Here is an 18,963-nt window from a genome sequence, read left to right as displayed (position 1 = left end):
AGAAATTACCTACCCGAGTAACCCATGACGAATAGCACATAAAATTAATGAAACTTTACTCCTCAACCGACAATCTGTTTCACAGAGGATTAGGAAAGTATTCTAATATCTCTGTAAAAGATAACTACCTTTATTTATTGGCTCAATGGCCCGTGACATTGTTTACATAAGACCTTACTGGTTCGGGCGGAAATGCGGAATGGAGCCTTTTACTCATTTTAATACCCACCTAGACTAAAGTAGGAAATAATAATTTTTACCTACAAGTACGTCAAACGTCTTTATTTATTTTTCTAATACACAAAAAAAAATGTTTTAGAATTCAATTTGTCGGAGGAAAAGGGTTAATATTTGTGACTCATTAAGTCGCATCGATGTCATCCTTATCAGTGATTGTCGCGGCCTAGCGAATATTCACTGCTGATCAGTGTGGGTCACGAGAACAGGGCTAGTGTTAATCCCAACCCTAACCCTAATCCTGGACCTAGCCCTAATTATGCTTACCCTAACCTACAATCTCACCAACAATCACGTGCTCTAACATTTACATCTCAGCGACCTTGACGAAAATTGAGTTGGCCTTAACAAATCGAATTAGCCGTACAGGTAACCTGCCTGATCTTGTGGGGTTTTCCCCCAGGCATCTCTCACCTCGTGACCTCCCACTGCTAAAAAAAAAGACACATAGCCATACGCACAAGCGAAATATTGGATTAATATTGTAGCATCATTTATCTTCGTCGGAAATGACCTAGCTGGTGTCGAGTGGACATTATAAAACACTTCGTTATTATTAAGTGGTTAATTTTTCAACTATTTCCTGCTGATAATGCGAAAGTCTTCTTTCACTTGGCCGAGCACACTGATCAGCAGTGAATATTCGCTAGGCCGCGACAATCACTGATAAGGATGACATCGATGCGACTTCATGAGCACATTTCCTCCGACAAATAAAGACGTTTGAAGTATTTGTAGGTAAGAATTATTTCCTATTTTAGTGTAAATGGGTATTAAAATGAGTAATAAAGGTGTCATTCTGCTCGAATCAGTTATAACGTCTTATATAAACAATGCACGCGCCATTGAGCCAATGATTGACGCCGCATGATATGACGTCATGTGTTGAAGGCAGTAATCTTTTAAAGAGTTATTAGAGTACGTTCGCAATACTCTATGAAACAGATTGGTAACGGCCAAGCGAATATTTACTGCTGATCAGTTTGAATTAACAGGGGTCCGTCAGTCTGGATGTACAGGACTACTTTCACTTTCACTTTGACCTTTTTATATACATTCTCGATCAGTTTAGTTTGATAGCCTACACTGATATGTATTCTAAATATATCTGTTTTATTTATTCATATTATTAATCATCAGATGTTTTCTACAATTATTTATAATTCTGATTTCCTGGGATGGCTTCAAAATATACCTGTTCTATTTGTATAGATAACTTTACCAAACCTAAATTACTGCCATGTTGTCATCACACTTTCTGCCAACAATGTATCGATGACTACATCAAGGCTCACGCTAAATTCAATAAGTTCAACTGTCCTATTTGTCGACAGGAGACCGAGGTACCATCAGGTGGTGCCAGTCAGTTTGTCACCAACTTTTATCTAGAAGACGATGGTGATGATAAACAGTATTGTACAAAACACAAGAAGAAAGAAGTACAAGTTTATTGTCGAGATTGTCGCAAACCATGTTGTTCTCTTTGTGTTATGGTGGATCATAAAGACCACACGATAGCGGATTTAGATGACGTAGACCAGGAAATGAGAGAAATTGTCATGAAACTGAAAACTGAATCAGAAAAGAAGATAAAACGGTTACAGAAACATTCTGACTTTCTGAAGGCCAAAATATCTGACATGAACATATCTTGTAAGACATCTTGTGATCGAGTTCAGCAACAAATAGATAATATTTGTGAAAAAGCCAGGAAGATTGGAGGAACAATTAAAGATGACATCAATAAAATTGGTGAAGATGAAAACAGTAAACTAACCAAACTAGTAGAAGAAGATGACAAGATGACATCTAAAATGAAAGAATGGTGTGAATATGCTGATCGTATATTACAACATAAATCTGTAATTACCACTGTAGACCAAAATACATTACCAGACATCCAAACAATAACAGATTACAACATATCAACAAATTTACAGAAACCTGTAGTCAGACATCCATGTTATTCTATGGTGAAGGTTGATGTAGACTGTTTAAAACGACTACTGGGTGAAGTACAAACACCAACAACATTTACCAGTAGTGTTAGTTTGAACCAGATAGTGAAGATAGATGAGCGGTACTATAGTGATGATGTTATAATACAAGGATTACCATGGCGTGTATATGTTAGACATGATACATCAAAATTATATATTTACCTGGAACTGAAGGACGTACATGTAGACGATAAAACTATTAAAGCTGTTACAGCTAGTTGTACACTGAAACTGTTAAATATCAATGATGAGAGTAAATCACTAGTTAGACAACGTACACGTACAACTGATCGTCTTTATGCTTATATACATACTGGTGTTTATATAAACCGTGATGAACTACAAGATATAAACAATGGTTTTATTGATGACAACAAGATATTTACTGTAGAGGCTACTGTACATATAACTGATATAGAACGATATTGAAGACATCTAATAAACAATAACAGTTATAGTTATATAATAAACAGTAGTCTATAGCATTACGTCATAAACAATAATAAACAATAACAGTTATAGTTATATAATAAACAGTATTAACTACGTCATAAACTATAACAGGATAAACTACAGAATATCAACATATTTTTGTTACTGTACATGTTATTGTAAGTGACAACTGATCCACTTGATCCAATATATTATGTTTTAGGTGTCTGTATATTGTGTCATGTCTGTACATGTACCTACTGTGTGCAAATTTTATTTTGTGGCAACATTATGTGGGCAGGATATTTCTACAAATGCCAGGTGTTTACATGTGGAACTTTTTATGTGATTCGGGGAGATTTGAAATCCGGAATAATTTTTCTGTATTCAGTAAAATGTTTGCGCTTGGTCGAAAACGCGTGTCGGCGGTTAGGAGGTGTTACACAATCACAGATTATCTGATGTTAAAGACGCTTCCTGCCAACTTGACACTTGTTCGTTATCGGCATGCCTGGAGTTCTTGGTCTATGTGATTATGTAACGATTATGTAAACGTTAACTTGCTGGCATGTTTTATTTAAACTTTCTTTGTCTGATTAGCATGTATCGAATGTTAAACTTGATATGATACATTAGCCAGATGCCTAATAAGATCCTTTGTTTGGAAGGGTTTATAAAACCAGATTAAGAAACAAATCGACAGACAGGTCCGGCCGGGACAGGCCACGCAGGTCTGGAGTTAAGACCGGACAACGGCCACGTAATGTAAATTAGTTGGGAGTTGGCACACTCGTGCCTAGCCGAGCTAGGACATGGCTCTCTCAACACAAGTTAGTTATGGAGTCTTTAAGTTTTGTATATAATATGTTAGAAGAAGCAGAGAATAAAAGTATTTTAAGATGTTAAACTAGTCTTGTCATCCGAACTTGATTAAAGAACCAATACTGTCACAGAGGGTACAAGGCGTATAACTATAAGTGTCGTGTACAAGGCGAGATATACTTAGTCTTTCAAGAACATTTAATATCACTTCTCATTTAGTTAAATTAGTAAAATATACATTATACAAGCTCTATATCTGCATATTGCAGATCTTTTATTGGCTACAAACGTTATATAAAGTATTAATTAGGCATATATGAACATGACACGCCCATAATGAACTCTCTAGAACATCGGTTGACCTTGACATTGAATGACTTAGAACAATCGCGCAATTTATTAATTTAACGTTTAAATTAGTTAATCAAGACTTTGTTTATTATCGTAGTAACGGTACATGCCAATCGAGACTATCTATTCCAAGTGCCGTAGTACTGTTTTCAGGGGGTTGTAGCTTATTCCAATACTAACGACGAGAACTCAGATGAATAATTAAAATTGTACTTTTAATAAACGAGTGTATAAAACTGGCTAACGGTAACAATAAAGAGATAGGTATCACTAGGGAGAATCGATCACCTGACTTAAAGTTACAGACGAATATATAAACAAATGGAATGGGGTTTAGCGTCCTACTGTTCTGCTCTGACTGGACTAATGAAGACCGGCTTACGTAATATGTCCCTCTAGGACCGCCACTGATGTCTTCCCTATGATGTCTAAACAAATTTAAACCCCGCCCGTTCTTATAAAGAGGATACGTGCATGGATCATGGACTGACCACCGGGAAATTGACCAGGTACTTAATTCCTTTATCTTATTGGTCAGCTACCCAGAAGCTACACTGAATTCCAACACAGTGTCCTTGTATGGGTACTCAGGACGATGGGTGTCCACGTTTTTAAAGCATGAGATTACCATATTTGGATTACCAGACTATGATGTCATTGCCCGATTTTAATCTACCGGACATATCCTTGTTAACCTAGTTCTCGTTGTCACTGAAACTAACTAACGATTTCAATACATTAACCAGAGCATCTTTTAGAGAACCTAAATAACCTCTACTGTATATAGGCTCAATAGTAATACATATATTGTTAAATATAGAAGCATATTTTAAAGAATTATTTTGGGGAAATTATGAAATTTTCCATGACTTAATCCGGGGTTAAATAAACTCAGATTGATTATTTAACATTTAATTAAGAAAACAAAATTAAAATATGAACGATCCATTCCCCGGATTGGATTCCTTCTGAATGAAAATAGGTTCATCACTGACCTGTGTTGAATATATCCTATAGGACGACAAATGTTGACAATTTTCAATTCCTTCGATCTTTATCAATAAAAATAATAACGAAATGGCGTTTAGCGTCATACTGTTCTGTTTCTATACTGGGCTAATAAAGACGGGCATACGCCATGCAGTGTGCTTTTTGGGAAATTTTGCCCGGGCAGCGGCACTATGACCGAGTCAGTGTATATTTGAATTTGACAGTCAGTCGTGTTTGTAATCAAGGTAATAATCTAATAATAAACAACCTATATGACGTCATGATAGACACGTGTCTATTATAAACTGTTCATTGACTTGATTGGTGTTTTATTACAATGTCCGCGTGTTGTCTGTTTTACTTTCACTTCGTGTCTCATCCTGCCACTCTAATGTTGATATAGACCAAACATCTGTGTTACTACCCCTTTAATGTTAATACAAATCACACAAGTACAAGTAATGTAGTTTTATTTCTAAGAATGGCGTCATTGTTAAATTTCCTAGAAAACCTATTGTTGTATTGATATGTTATATTATTTAGATGAATATCTATGGCCATGTTCCAATATGTAGAAGAATCATACATTAGCCTGTTGTTATGTCAGACTATATTTAAAGGGGGTATGGCTCTGTTCTTTTGAACCTATAAATAGACGAGAGTTGGTCTAAAAGTACATTAATGCAATATGAATGAATGAATGTAACATGATTTATATTCAGTAATTAGTATTTGTTTGTAATTTCTAATGAATTATGTTAGTTTATTGTTAGATGGTTCAATTCAACATATTAATATATCATGTATTCAACATTTTAATAGAAGTTTAACTGCAAAGTGGAATACATTTTAACAAACATTATTCTTATACCGAATAAACAAGTATTATTGCCATAAATACCCCTCGTTCTTATACCCAATACACGCAGTGAAGACTGTTGCCATAAATACCCCTACGTTCTTATATACCCAATACACGCAGTGAAGTCTTATTACCATAAATAACTTTATGTTCTTTTAAAGTTCATCCAGATTTTCCGGCGTGGTTCTCCCTTGTCAGTGATGCAGGACGGAGGGGCTGACAAGGAAAGCTGTCTAGTCGTTCGGATGGGACGAAAAACCGAGGTCACGTGTACACATTGGCGTGCACGTAAAAGATCCCTTGGCAGTTGGAATTCGATATAAGAGTAGGCCGTAGTGCCGCTGTCCGGGCAAAATTTCCCTCATAGCACACTGTATGGCGTATGCCCGTCTTCATTAGCCCAGGTTAGGAGCAGAACATTAGGACGTTAAACCCCATTTCATTTCATTTCATTTAAAATACAGATGTGACGTCATTCTTTGATGTTGGAGTACCATTATTTCAAATAATCGTACGGGCAATGTGCCAAGCGTAACTTGGTAAAATATTGAACTCGAGTGACGTATTTCATTGCAAAGCACGTGCAAGTGTCTGTATTTTAAGTTGTTTAATGGTCTCGAGCTTAAGAAATTGCGTAATATATTGTAAAAATATTCGGGCCTCACGAAAGTAAGTAAGGCTGTAAAAAGAAGATTCACTTTTGCAAATTTATTTTCGGGCAATGAAAAATTCGACGACCTTTTTTTTCTATTAACGTTTAGAGAAAAAATATAACTAACTTATTTCTATGAGATCCACACTGTCCGAAAAGTATTTTATCGTCTTTTTCTTGTCCACTGCATGCCCGAAAATATGCCCGAATCTCTCTTATGATAGGTATGCCCGAAAAAACGGTATTGCCCGAAAATAGGTATTGCCCGAAAAACGGACATCGCATCAATATAATATATATATTGATCATATTGATTTCGATATATATACTATATTGATTATATTATATTGATTTCGGGCAATTTTCTCTTATGCCCCCTGAATTACTTTGAGGTCCTACGCCTATGAAGATGATGCCTCTAAACCATGTCTTGTAGGTATAGGTTGCTAAGGTGATGCCCGTAAACCACGTTTTGTAGGTCCAGGACCTCCGGTTTAGGGGGCCAGCAGCTCACACACTGAGCCACTACGGCTCCTGATTTCTGCTCCAAACGGGCTAATGAAGACATGTATACATATGAAAGCCGTTGGGTACTCTTTTGTCCCCCCCCTCCCACATCTCCCCCTTGCGTTAAACAAGTGCAAAGGCCAAGAAGGTTTGAGGTTCGGTGCAAAAGCAAGAAATAATCAGTACGAAGCCAAGAAACTTATTAACTTCGCATTGTTCATTTCGTGCCTCGCTATGTTAACTCATAACAAAACAAAGCCGCGAGAGAGCGGGATTTCTTGACTTTTATTAGACTAAACAAAGAATGATTTTCTTTACATATTATTATGTTGATAAGAGCAGGGCCCCGTTTCTCGAAATTTTAACTAAAGATAAAATCCAATTTTAGTAGATACTTCAATTTTGATTGGCTAAGCACTAAAATCAATCTAATATTATCCAATCAAATTACTAAAATTTTGATTTTATCTTAGTTAAAATTTTGTGAAACAGGCCCCTGGTGTATAAAAAGGTAGTATTGTACCTGAATTGATTTATAATGACAGGTAAATATGATTGATATTCAATTTTATTTCAATAATTCGCTTGCGCGTAGAGGTTTTTAGCGGTGGGAGGAAACCGGGGGACCCAGAGAAAACCCAGGAGATTGGCTTTTGTACCGGCTTTATTTATATTTATGTATGATCACGTGTTCATTAGTCCGACTGGTGCAAGGGGATCACGTGGCTAAGTGGGTAAGACGCTAGCTCGCTAGCCTGGAGGTCGGGTGTTCGATCCCTGCATTGGCCGAGAAAGTTCATCCAGATTTTCCGGCGTGGTTCTCCCTTGTCAGTGATGCAGGACGGAGGGGCTGACATGGAAAGCTGTCTAGTCGTTCGGATGGGACGAAAAACCGAGGTCCCGTGTACACATTGGCGTGCACGTAAAAGATCCCTTGGCAGTTGGAATTCGATATAAGAGTAGGTCGTAGTGTCGCTGTCCGGGCAAAATTTCCCTCATAGCACACTGTATGGCGTATGTCCGTCTTCATTAGCCCAGGTTAGGAGCAGAACAGTAGGACGTTAAACTCCATTTCATTTCATTTCATTTCCGACTGGTGCAGAAAAGTAAGCGAATTATTGAAATAAAATTAAACCATATGTTAGTCCCGAAATGACCTAGTTTGTGTCGAGTGGACGTTAAACCCCATCCCCCCCCCCCCCACTTTAATTAATCAAGAGTTATCTCTTTTGTGCCGGCTTTATTTATATTTATGTATGATCACGTGCAGAAAAGTACTCGTTGAACTTAATTGATACCCACAAGAGGTGGTACAGAAAATAATTAATAAAACCCTATAAGATGACCCAAAACCACCGACACCCCATAAAGAACCTGTACGAATATCAATCCCCTTTAACGGCAAGGTATCATACCAAATAAGGAGAATATTACACCAGCATCCAGGGATTGGAGTAAATTTCATCAAAGCAAATGGAAAGTTGAACCCAACCACCCCATCAACCCAAAGACTGTGTTTACCATATTGCAGCTACGGAGAGTCGTACGTAGGGGAACCACGACTCCCTCTAAACATACGGGTGGACCAACACAAACGTGCACCCGCCAACATTGCGATTAACAGTTAATAATTTAATTCAAAAATGGAAAATCGGGACCTTGTTTATTATCGTAAGAAGACTACGCTCTTATTCAAACGTCCCAAACGCCGCTCAGAATGAAATAATGTGACTGAACTTTTCAACATATTCCCTTTTCATTATCGATTTTGAACTATTATAGTGAGAACTGTCAGTTCTTTGTCCATATCTTACACAATGCATCTTTATTGTTAATGTCAAGAAGGGGGGTTGGATGGCCGAATGGTTAGCACGTGCACGCTGTATCATAAGGCCTGTCATTAAGTCAACAGACTGGGTTTCGAATTCCTGGTTGTACGTGACAAGGAGTAGGGTCGCCTGTCCAAACTTGTGGGTTTTCTCCGGGTCCTCCGGTTTCCTCCCACTGCTGAAGACCCATACGCGCAAGCGAATTATTGAAATAAAATTAAACCATATGTTAGTTCCGAAATGACCTAGTTTGTGTCGAGTGGATGTTAAACCCCATTTCTCTCTCTCTCTCTCTCTCTCTCTCTCATGTCAAGAAAACCAGTAAACAATAAATGCGAGTAAAAGCATCAGAAACATCTGGTCGGGATGACAATCAATATACAGGACTATTGATAGATCACAGTGGCTTTCAGATGTCGGTATACTCCGTGTCAATTTAACCAGGTTTCGTCTTTCATCTGTCATCGAAATGAAATGAAATGAAATGGGGTTTAACGTCCTACTGTTTTGCTCCAAAACTGGGCTAATGAAGACGGGCATCTGTCATCGAAGGTGGATAAATATATATCAAACTTATTAAATTCATCTATCGACATATTTTGACTCGGATGTTGAAAATATTGTCGCCTGTCTGCTTATGTGAGTTGTCGCCGCGTACTCCCAAAGTGAGGTGTAAAAGCGTTCTGTGCACCCATCATAGGCGTACGAGGCGGGGGGGGGGGGGGGGCGGGAGGGCACCGGCCCCCTCAAATATTTTCATGAAAAAAAATAGAAATCTGAAAAGAGCTCAGAATTGTGAGATCGGTCATTAGCCGAGGAGTTTTTGAAAATGGGGTGGGGGTAGGGGTATGGCCTTGTCGGGGAAGGCTATTGTCTTGTCGGGAATGAATGCTCAGTTTGTCGGGAAGCGTCGCGCCGTCTGTCGGGTTTTAATATTTTTAATAATATGGAAGCGGAAAGAAAGCAGTCCAATCAATGATGAACACGTACGCCGTCTGAATAGAACTAGCACGTACACATGGCCTTTCTCAGTTCCTGAGTACTGTGTTCCTGTATACTGGCATCCAACTCCATGCACCGGACGAGCACAGTGATAGAAGTGAGCAGCTGAAAAGCAGTAAAAACCCTCTGTTTATGCCTTTCCTATCCATACATACACTTCATATGCTACCTGTCGATGCCAGAGGAGGAGATCTGTGATCTGGATCAAAAATGTGAAGTCTCATAAAATGAAAAATGTGGCAAAAGTAAATCGTTCGACTTGTTCTTGTTTTCGTAGTAATAGAGCTTGTATTTTAATAAGGACTTTTTACCAGTTTTTATGCTGCAACTGACATAATTTACTACCCACTCCAAATTACTAGAAAGTATTCGAAATGCCTGGAAATCGCGTCTACGGCCGTCTGGTTTTCAAAATTTTATGGGGGAGGCCCCCCAGACCCCCCGTCGGACGCTTCGCGCCTCTGGCACTCGCGGGTGGACGGCTTCGCCGCCCGCGGCTCCGCCGACTCTATAGAAATGTATTTGTCCGGAAAATATGCTGCCCCCCCCCCCAAACAAGTTCGGCCACGTACGCCTATGGCATCCATCCCGCTGGAGAACCTGGGGCCTGTTTCACGAAATTTTAACTAGGATAAAATCCAAATTTTAGTAATTTGAATGGATAATATTAGATTGATTTTAGTGCTTAGCCAATGAAAATTGAAGTATCTACTAAAATTGGATTTTATCTTTAGTTAAGATTTCGAGAAACAGGGCCCAGATCAGAGACTTCCGAACACATTTCTGGGATCAAATATTTACTGTATATAAATACATATGTTATCATTTGCTTGATAAAGACGAAACGTTGCATGTTAATAAACCAGTAATTATTATTCCATATCAGCCAGATATGAGTACTAACCATGCCCCAATCTGTTTCACAGAGAATTACGAGTCTTCTAATATCTCTGTAAAAGATGACTGCCTCTAACACGTGCCGTCACAGCACGCGGCGTCAATCATTGGCTGAATGGCGCTTGCATTGTTTACATAAAACGTTACTGCTTCGGGCAGAATGCTGCCTTTTAGTCATTTTAATACCCATTTACACTAAATAGGAAATAATTCTTACCTACAAATACATACGTCAAACGTCTTTATTTATTTTTCTAATACATGTACATTAAAAAAATCTTTTAGAATTTAATTTGTCGGTGGAAAAAAGTTAATATTTGAGACCCATTAAGTCGCATTGATATCATCCTTATCAGTGATTGTAGAGGCCTACCGAATATTCACTGCTTTTCAGTGTGACCATGCCCCTTTACTAGCGGATTTACGTCAGTATCCCTATCAATCCCATATTGTACAAGATGGCTTCAACAAAAACAAAATCTCTTGTTAAACACTTTTAATCTCACTAGAGGCAACACATATTGATGCCTGGCAAGGACCAATACATTGTCAATTAATTAGATTACTATTACTGTTTAAATACAATCATTACATCAATGGCCTATTGATATGAATTGCCACGTTAAACCCATGAAATGACAACGTCAGAGCCTGTTGTGTCAGACGTACAGAAATTCGTTTTTTTTTTAAAAAGTATCAATAATAATTTTGACAGTCTGTTTGTAACATATGGCTTGATGATTCACTTGAGTAAGATAAAAGCCATGATTTCTTCTCTCGATATCACTAGCTACCAAGATGTTTTTACAATTTTTGGTTATATGGCTATTACCTGCATTGTCGTTGGCCATGCCACCAGCGCTCTCTACAACTACCAATGTACAATATCCCGATACCACGACGTCATTGATAACGACAACAAAACCACCATGTGTTTGCCAAGATGGGACTGTTCTTAATATTGGAGAAATTTATTACCCAACGGACTGTTCATACTGTGAATGTAGACAAGAAGGTGTCATCAAGGCCCATGGTTCATGTCTTTCAGTTCCATGTACCGATCCATATTCTGTTGAAGGTGATGGTATATGTTGCCCTACCTGTCCCAGCGGTAAGATATTTTGTTGAAGGTGATGGTGTATGTTGCCTACCTGTCCCAGCGGTAAGATATTTTGTTGAAAGTGATGGTATATGTTTCCCTACCTGTCCCAGCGGCAAGATATTTTGTTGAAGGTGATGGTGTATGTTGCCTACCTGTCCCAGCGGTAAGATATTTTGTTGAAAGTGATGGTGTATGTTGCCTACCTGTCCCAGCGGTTAGATATTTTGTTGAAGGTGATGGTATATGTTGCCCTACCTGTCCCAGCGGTAAGATATTGCTGTCTTTGATATATAATTATGCACAGGTGTCTGTAACGTGGAAAATCTGTTTTATACAGATCAAAATACAGATCTATATTTCGTTTCGTTTTTTTTTATACTTGCAATGGCCTGTACTACATTAGACAAGTAAAATGAAATTTTGAACTATAAAAAACGAAACGAAATAGGATCTGTGTTTTAATCAGATTGGGTATTGCTAAGTGAGTGGGGTAATAAAAAAAACTGGTCTGAATCCGATTCAGGGGCAAATAACTCGTCTAAAAACGATTCATTAATAATTATCACTGTATCATAAGGTCTGTCATTAAGTCAACTGGCGTAGTTTAGATTACCGGTTGTACGTGACAAGGAGTGGGGTCGCCTGTCCAACCTCTTGGGTTTTCTCCGGATCCTCCGGTTTCCTCCCACTGCTAAAGACCTCTACGTGCAAGCGAATTACTGAAATATATTTGAATTATAATTATATGTTAGTCCCGAAATGACCTAGTTTGTATCGAATGGACGTTAAACCTCATTTATCTTTCTCGACGTCATTTTTAGACTGGAATTATGTAGTGTAGAAACTTCTTTACACAGGAACACTCAACCCCTTTTCATTTATTCAGCTATACACAGAAAAACGATAGTCTATCGTAGGCCTAAGTCGGAAAATGAAAACACTCGTCACTGATATATGCTATTTTTTTTATTGTCAAACACGTACAAAACATGTAGCATATACATTGGTTGCATTCACTCACTGTATTTAATGTCTTCAAATCGTATATTTCTTTAAAGATACAATATGTAAATGCTAAATCTGCCCATTACAGAGAGAGAGGGAGAGAAATGGGGTTTAACGTCCACTCGACACAAACTAGGTCATTTCGGGACTAACACATGGTTCAATTTTAATTCCATAATTCGCTTGCGCGTAGGGGTCTTTAGCAGTGGGAGGAAACCGGAGGACCCGGAGAAAACCCACGAGGTTGGACAGGCCTGTTCATTACAGGTTTTTATGTTGGCTTCAAATGTTATATAAGTTAGACCATCGGATTGTGGAGATTTCAACGGATTAAAACACGATCGCCCTTTAATGATTTAATCTTAAAAAAAAAAAATGGAGAAACGATGCTGATATGTAGCACCATGGGCCTTCTGTCAGACGTGGAGAGCGGGTTATTGATTCCGGTCGCCACATCCTACGTATGACCCATGCATCTTTTCTTACTACATATCTTAGTAGCCTTGTGGTCGTCTAGAATTAGTCTCTAGCTGTCTTTGCTTCTGCTTCACGTTGTGTATTTACTTCTTACTATTTTCTTAAGACGCTTGTCTTACCAGTAGTTATAACAAAGCAACAGTTCGTTTTTACATTTTATATATCAAGCTGGATACACGGATAAAAGCATAGTATAGATTACAATAATAAAGTCATTCTCTCAAACCTCATTCAGCCAGACTCGTTGGGCAAGTCTGCTGATAGAAATTGCTACATCTTCCCCCTTATGGAATCAAGCTGTTGTCGGACAATCGCCCACCAACATGATAGTTCTGTAGCTTTAGCTTATTGACTTTCAATTATCTAATTGGTCAAATATCATGTAAATAATTATAGATATTGGTCAAATAAGCCAAATGATGCAATCGTAATTTTCCGTCACATGTTTTTCGACACAATCTATCCTTGAACTCAGACCCTCTTTCCTGTTATTCTCACACTTTTTCATAAACAATTAATTTGCGTTTTAAATAAACTCATACCATAGCTACTATACTGACAATAGAGAATAATTTGTAAAGATAAAAATGTTGTTTAAACCATCTTATTTCTCTATTCCTTGTCTATAAATTTAAAACAATGTCGCAACAACGATATTGCTACAAAGTCTCAAATAAATATGCGATAACCCTTGTTGACTCCTCGGACTACTTAGCTGCTGTAGGCGTGTGTTCGTTGCCTGGCGATCTATTTTTTTATATTTTTAACACTTTTTCTAAATAACTATTTATTATGTAAAATTTATATGTAAAATTTGTATGTTTATTTCCCCTTCAAAATTCAACGTTTAATCGACAAACCCTGTAATATATCTTTGAAAAATCAAAATTCCACCCTTTCTATTTGCTGAAATATGAACTGGTTTACAAAGCAGGTTTAGGGGAAGGAAAGGCTGGTGATTTACTATCTCCGCCTCCAAGGAGGCTAGTCCATAATTTGCGCCCCTAGCATATGCCTCCCTCAGCCCCTCACCTATGTGAGGGCCCTTTGTTCAGTCAATATTCAAAATTTAGAATTGGAATGATATAATTAACGAACAAAGAAGACTCACGGTGAAAAATAGACGGTAGGGATTCCAAAATAGCCTTAGAACCGAGGTGATGTAAAGCGTTATTTTCATATTACATGTGTATAGGGACAGTCAGTAACGGTGAGGAAGGCTAGTCGGGTCAGACATGTACCGTTACTAAAGTAACTACCTACACCCCACCCAATTCTCTCAGGTAAAACATTGTTTGTTACTGTATTTTACAGGAATATGTAACGCCTTCTACGGCCCATATGGTATGTATTGGAAATCTATTCCCGCTGGTTCACCCGTTGTTCTTGGTGATTACGTGTGTGAATGTGACGAACCCGGTTATGTACCCGACGGGGTTATACCTACAGCAACATGTACTGAAATATCAACAATCCCATCACCAACCACAACTACTACTGTCACACCACCTACAGGACCTGGTCCAGAACCAATAGGTTAGATAAAGTCAAGAGTGGGGAATGATAAAAGGATATTCTACCATTAACTGATAATATCCAATATACTGCTTACACATGGAGACATATTGGTATTTTACTTTTTTAACTCTAACCCAACCCTTAAACATGCATTATGCAAGAGCTAAATCTGTCTATTGCAGGTCTCTCTTTACGCCTGAAATGTTATCTAAATTATTAATTAGACATTAATTAACCTATCCAGGCCATAATCAACTCTTGATGGCATCGCTAGCCTGCGATCTTTAGTGGTTTGTGAGCCGATTTACTGCATCACTTTCCTTCTCCATTAAACGATTAAATGGATAATCGAGACTATGCTGTTTATCGTACTGACTTTAGTAATGATGACCGAGGTTCATAGTGGATCAATTTGAATGAAATTTTCAGCAAATTGCCTTTACGTTATCTAGTTTTTAATTATTATAGTGAGAACTGCCAAATCGTTATCGAATCTCCCATAATGTATCTTTAAGCTATGATCGCTGACAATTTGGGTGTAAACACAATATATAGCTATGATCAATATAGCTATGTTCAATATGGGTAAACACGAGATATAGCTATATGTTCACTATGGGTAAACACAAGATATAGCTATGATCAGTATGGGTAAACACTAGATCAAGATATAGCTATGATCACTATGGGTAAACACTAGATCAAGATATAGCTATGATCACTATGGGTAAACACAAGATATAGCTATGATCGATATGAGTAAACGCTAGATATAGCTGTGATCGATATGGGTAAAGACTAGATCTAGTAATGATCGATGTGAGTAAACGGTAGATATAGCTGTGATTAATATGGGTAAACACTAGATATAGCTGTGATCGATATGAGTAAACGCTAGATATAGCTATGATCAATATGGGTAAACGCTAGATATAGCTGTGATTAATATGGGTAAACACTAGATATAGCTATGATCGATATGAGTAAACGCTAGATATAGCTATGATCAATATGGGTAAACGCTAGATATAGCTATGATCAATATGGGTAAACGCTAGATATAGCTGTGATTAATATGGGTAAACACTAGATATAGCTGTGATCGATATGGGTATACTAGATATAGCTATGATCAATATGGATAAACACTAGATATAGATATGATCGATATGACTAATACAAGATATAGCTCTGATCAATAAGATAAACAACAGATATAGCTATGCTCAATATGGGTAAACACTAGATATACCTATGTTCACTATAACTAAAACAAGATATTATAGTCGATGAGAATTAGATACGAAACCTCGTCTCTTGACCCTGCGCATCTCGAGATGTAGTTCCTTCTAGAAGATTCCGATGTGAAGCAAAACTGTCAACCTTTTCTCCAAAACCACGATTGATTATTGTTACATTTCTACCACATCTAATGACACTTTTAAAAAGCAGAAAATCCTACCTGACACGGGTACAAATCACCGTTTTTAAATCGAAGCGTCAAAAGCTGGCTTTACCCGGGATTTTAAAACGGAACAGGTTTGACATCTTAATTCCATTAAAGCAGCTAGATCTTTTTGGCAAGGCCAAATGCAGATTCACCCAAGGTCACTGGATATAAACAGGGTTAGGGCACGTGATTGTTGCGGAGATTTGTGAGTTAGGGTTAGTGTAAGGCGTAGGGCTAGGTCTTGGTTTAGCGCTAGCGCCCTGTTTACATCTCGTGACCTTGGGGAAATTATGCGTTTGGCCTTGTTAAATAGATGTAACCAATTAAAGCGGAGCTAAATATGTCGTGTACAACACCCAATCAAATTACCTTTATGGGTCGAGCATTGACTAAGGCACCGCAATTATGAATTGCCGTTCCAAGTTTGTTACAAACGCCGTTTGATGAACTTTACTGACAATATTTGCAGATAAATTAAAATTGATTAGATATGGTTGAACTACTGATGTCTTCCATCTTGTTGAAGTAAGCCGATACAATACTGCAGCTATACGTACATTGATGGGTAATTCGTCCTAATTAATAAAGACAATTAAGGCATCAAGTCGTAGCTAAAAATAAACACTTCAGTATATCTCAACAACGTGTTTAGGCTATATTCTCAACTTCTCATTTGCTAGATGACAAACGGGAGATGCTAATTGTAGGCCGGTTGGGGAGGTTCGGGTGTTTCCGGAATCCAAAATGGCCGCTTTTTATAAATGAGTATTTGGGGGAATACTAACCCGAACCCTAACCCTTTTTAGAAGACTGAACTTGGATCTAATTTAACGTTTACCCCTCTTAAAAAGGTTAGGGTTAGGGTTCGGGTTAGTATTACCCAAAATACTCATTTATAAAAAGCGGCCATTTTGGGCTCCGGAAATTCCCGAACCTCCCCAACCGGCCTACAATTAGCATCTCATATGACAATATGAGTAAACACAAGATATATCCAGCTGACGTACAACATTTAATATTCCCAGCGTTTTCAATGACAGTTGTCCTGAAAGCGTCGTCATAGGTCACGAGATATTTTTACAAACAGAGCTAACGTTAAAGATACATTATGGGAGATTAGATTTAAGCGATGACAGTTCTCACTTAATAGTTATAAACTAGATAATGTAAAGGAAATTTGCTGAAAATTTCAGTCAAATTGATCGATCCACTCTGGACCGAGATTTTAGCGATTGAATTTTTGGCCTGGCCTCGATCATGATCATTACTAAATCGGTACGATAAAAAAAAAAACATACTTTCGATTATCCATTTCATGATTAATCATGAATGGAAGTCGAGCAGCAAATCGGAACCTAATCCAATAAACATCGCACTTCGCAGGCCCTGCTAGCGATGACATCGAGGGTTGAGTATGGTTTGGATAAGTTAATTAATGTTTAATTAATAATTTAGATAACATTTCAGGCCTAAAGAAAGACCTGCAATAGGCAGATTTAGCTCTTGCATAATGTATGTTTAACTGAGACTCTAATTCTAATCCAACTAGCCCTAAGCCTTACCCTAACCCACACTCCTCATCAACAATCACGTGCTAAACATCTCGTGACCTTGACGAAATTTGCAAGTGTGCATGTGAAATAGATCAAAAGCCGATAACGTCTATAGCCGGTAGGCCTGCCGCCGGTGCCGATAAATATCGTCTCGGGCGGGCATTTGCCCCAACCAATACCTGCCAACTAATTCGGGATGTCAGCTGTTTCGTAACCTGGCTGTTTCGTACTTAGTTCATTCGTACCTCACATGAGCCGTTTCGTACTTCACTTCGTACCTCAAATTGATTCGTACCTTTTCCTATGTTGTTGAAATCAGTTAAAAGAAATTGAAATAAAGGTGAAACGATTTGATCAAATCCAACGGCTACGCTACATTTATATTACACAGCCTGCCCAATAGGTGGCTAAGTGGGTAAGACGCTAGCTCGCTAGCTAAGTGGAGGTCGGGTGTTCGATCCCTGCATTGGCCGAGAAAGTTCATCCAGATTTTCCGGCGTGGTTCTCCCTTGTCAGTGATGCAGGACGGAGGGGCTGACAAGGAAAGCTGTCTAGTCGTTCGGATGGGACGAAAAACCGAGGTCCCGTGTACACATTGGCGTGCACGTAAAAGATCCCTTGGCAGTTGGAATTCGATATAAGAGTAGGTCGTAGTGCCGCTGTCCGGGCAAAATTTCCCTCATAGCACACTGTATGGCGTATGCCCGTCTTCATTAGACCAGGTTAGGAGCAGAACAGTAGGACGTTAAACTCCATTTCATTTCATCAGTAGTAATTCACATACATTTATACTAAAATTGCTTCAGCATTTCACTAAATTTATATCGGTTACGATCGAAAGCCATTTTCATGCAGTTGGGTTTTAATAATAGAATTACCCCGTGATAGCCCATGACCGTATATACGGTCCATGATATAACAGATCAAAGAAAAGCGTACGACCATCTTCACACGTAGGCACCTTTTGGAGACTTAATTGCTGCGTTCTGTTTCTAGGCATAAATAACCCAACCATATCAGAAAGCATGCAGTTTCACCTTACAATTAGTAAAATTGATTTTGGAATTCTTAGTATATTCAATCGTTTTTAATCGCTTTAACAACCACCAATCAGTTGTCGTCAATAATCACAAATCACAACTCACTAAGCAGAATGGGTTCAATAATCAACCCCAGATTAAATATACTTTTCAATCGTTTTTTAAACTGCTTTAACACTGTCGTCAAAAATCACAACTCACTGAGCAGAATGGGTTCGATAATCAACATCAGATTTA

The 18,963-nt window shown here is 38.2% G+C and overlaps 1 protein-coding gene and 1 non-coding gene across 2 annotated transcripts; both read left to right on the top strand.

The window, feature by feature from the left end:
- Window positions 1-1,069: 1,069 nt before the first annotated feature.
- LOC126831578 (tripartite motif-containing protein 55) lies at window positions 1,070-5,732 on the top strand. The gene has a single exon (XM_056103437.1). It carries the CDS (start codon window positions 1,416-1,418, stop codon window positions 2,664-2,666), a length of 1,251 nt encoding a protein of 416 aa, XP_055959412.1. The 5' UTR covers window positions 1,070-1,415; the 3' UTR covers window positions 2,667-5,732.
- Window positions 5,733-11,178: 5,446 nt separating this feature from the next.
- Window positions 11,179-15,037, top strand: LOC126831568 (uncharacterized). The gene is made up of 2 exons (XR_008789284.1): window positions 11,179-11,692; window positions 14,480-15,037. It is a non-coding gene; the product is annotated as an uncharacterized LOC126831568 (transcript).
- Window positions 15,038-18,963: the final 3,926 nt, after the last annotated feature.

Source organism: Patella vulgata, chromosome 9, assembly GCF_932274485.2.
Source record: "Patella vulgata chromosome 9, xgPatVulg1.2, whole genome shotgun sequence".
Taxonomy (NCBI): Eukaryota; Metazoa; Mollusca; class Gastropoda; family Patellidae; genus Patella; species Patella vulgata.
This window is presented reverse-complemented; position numbering and strand designations above follow the sequence as displayed.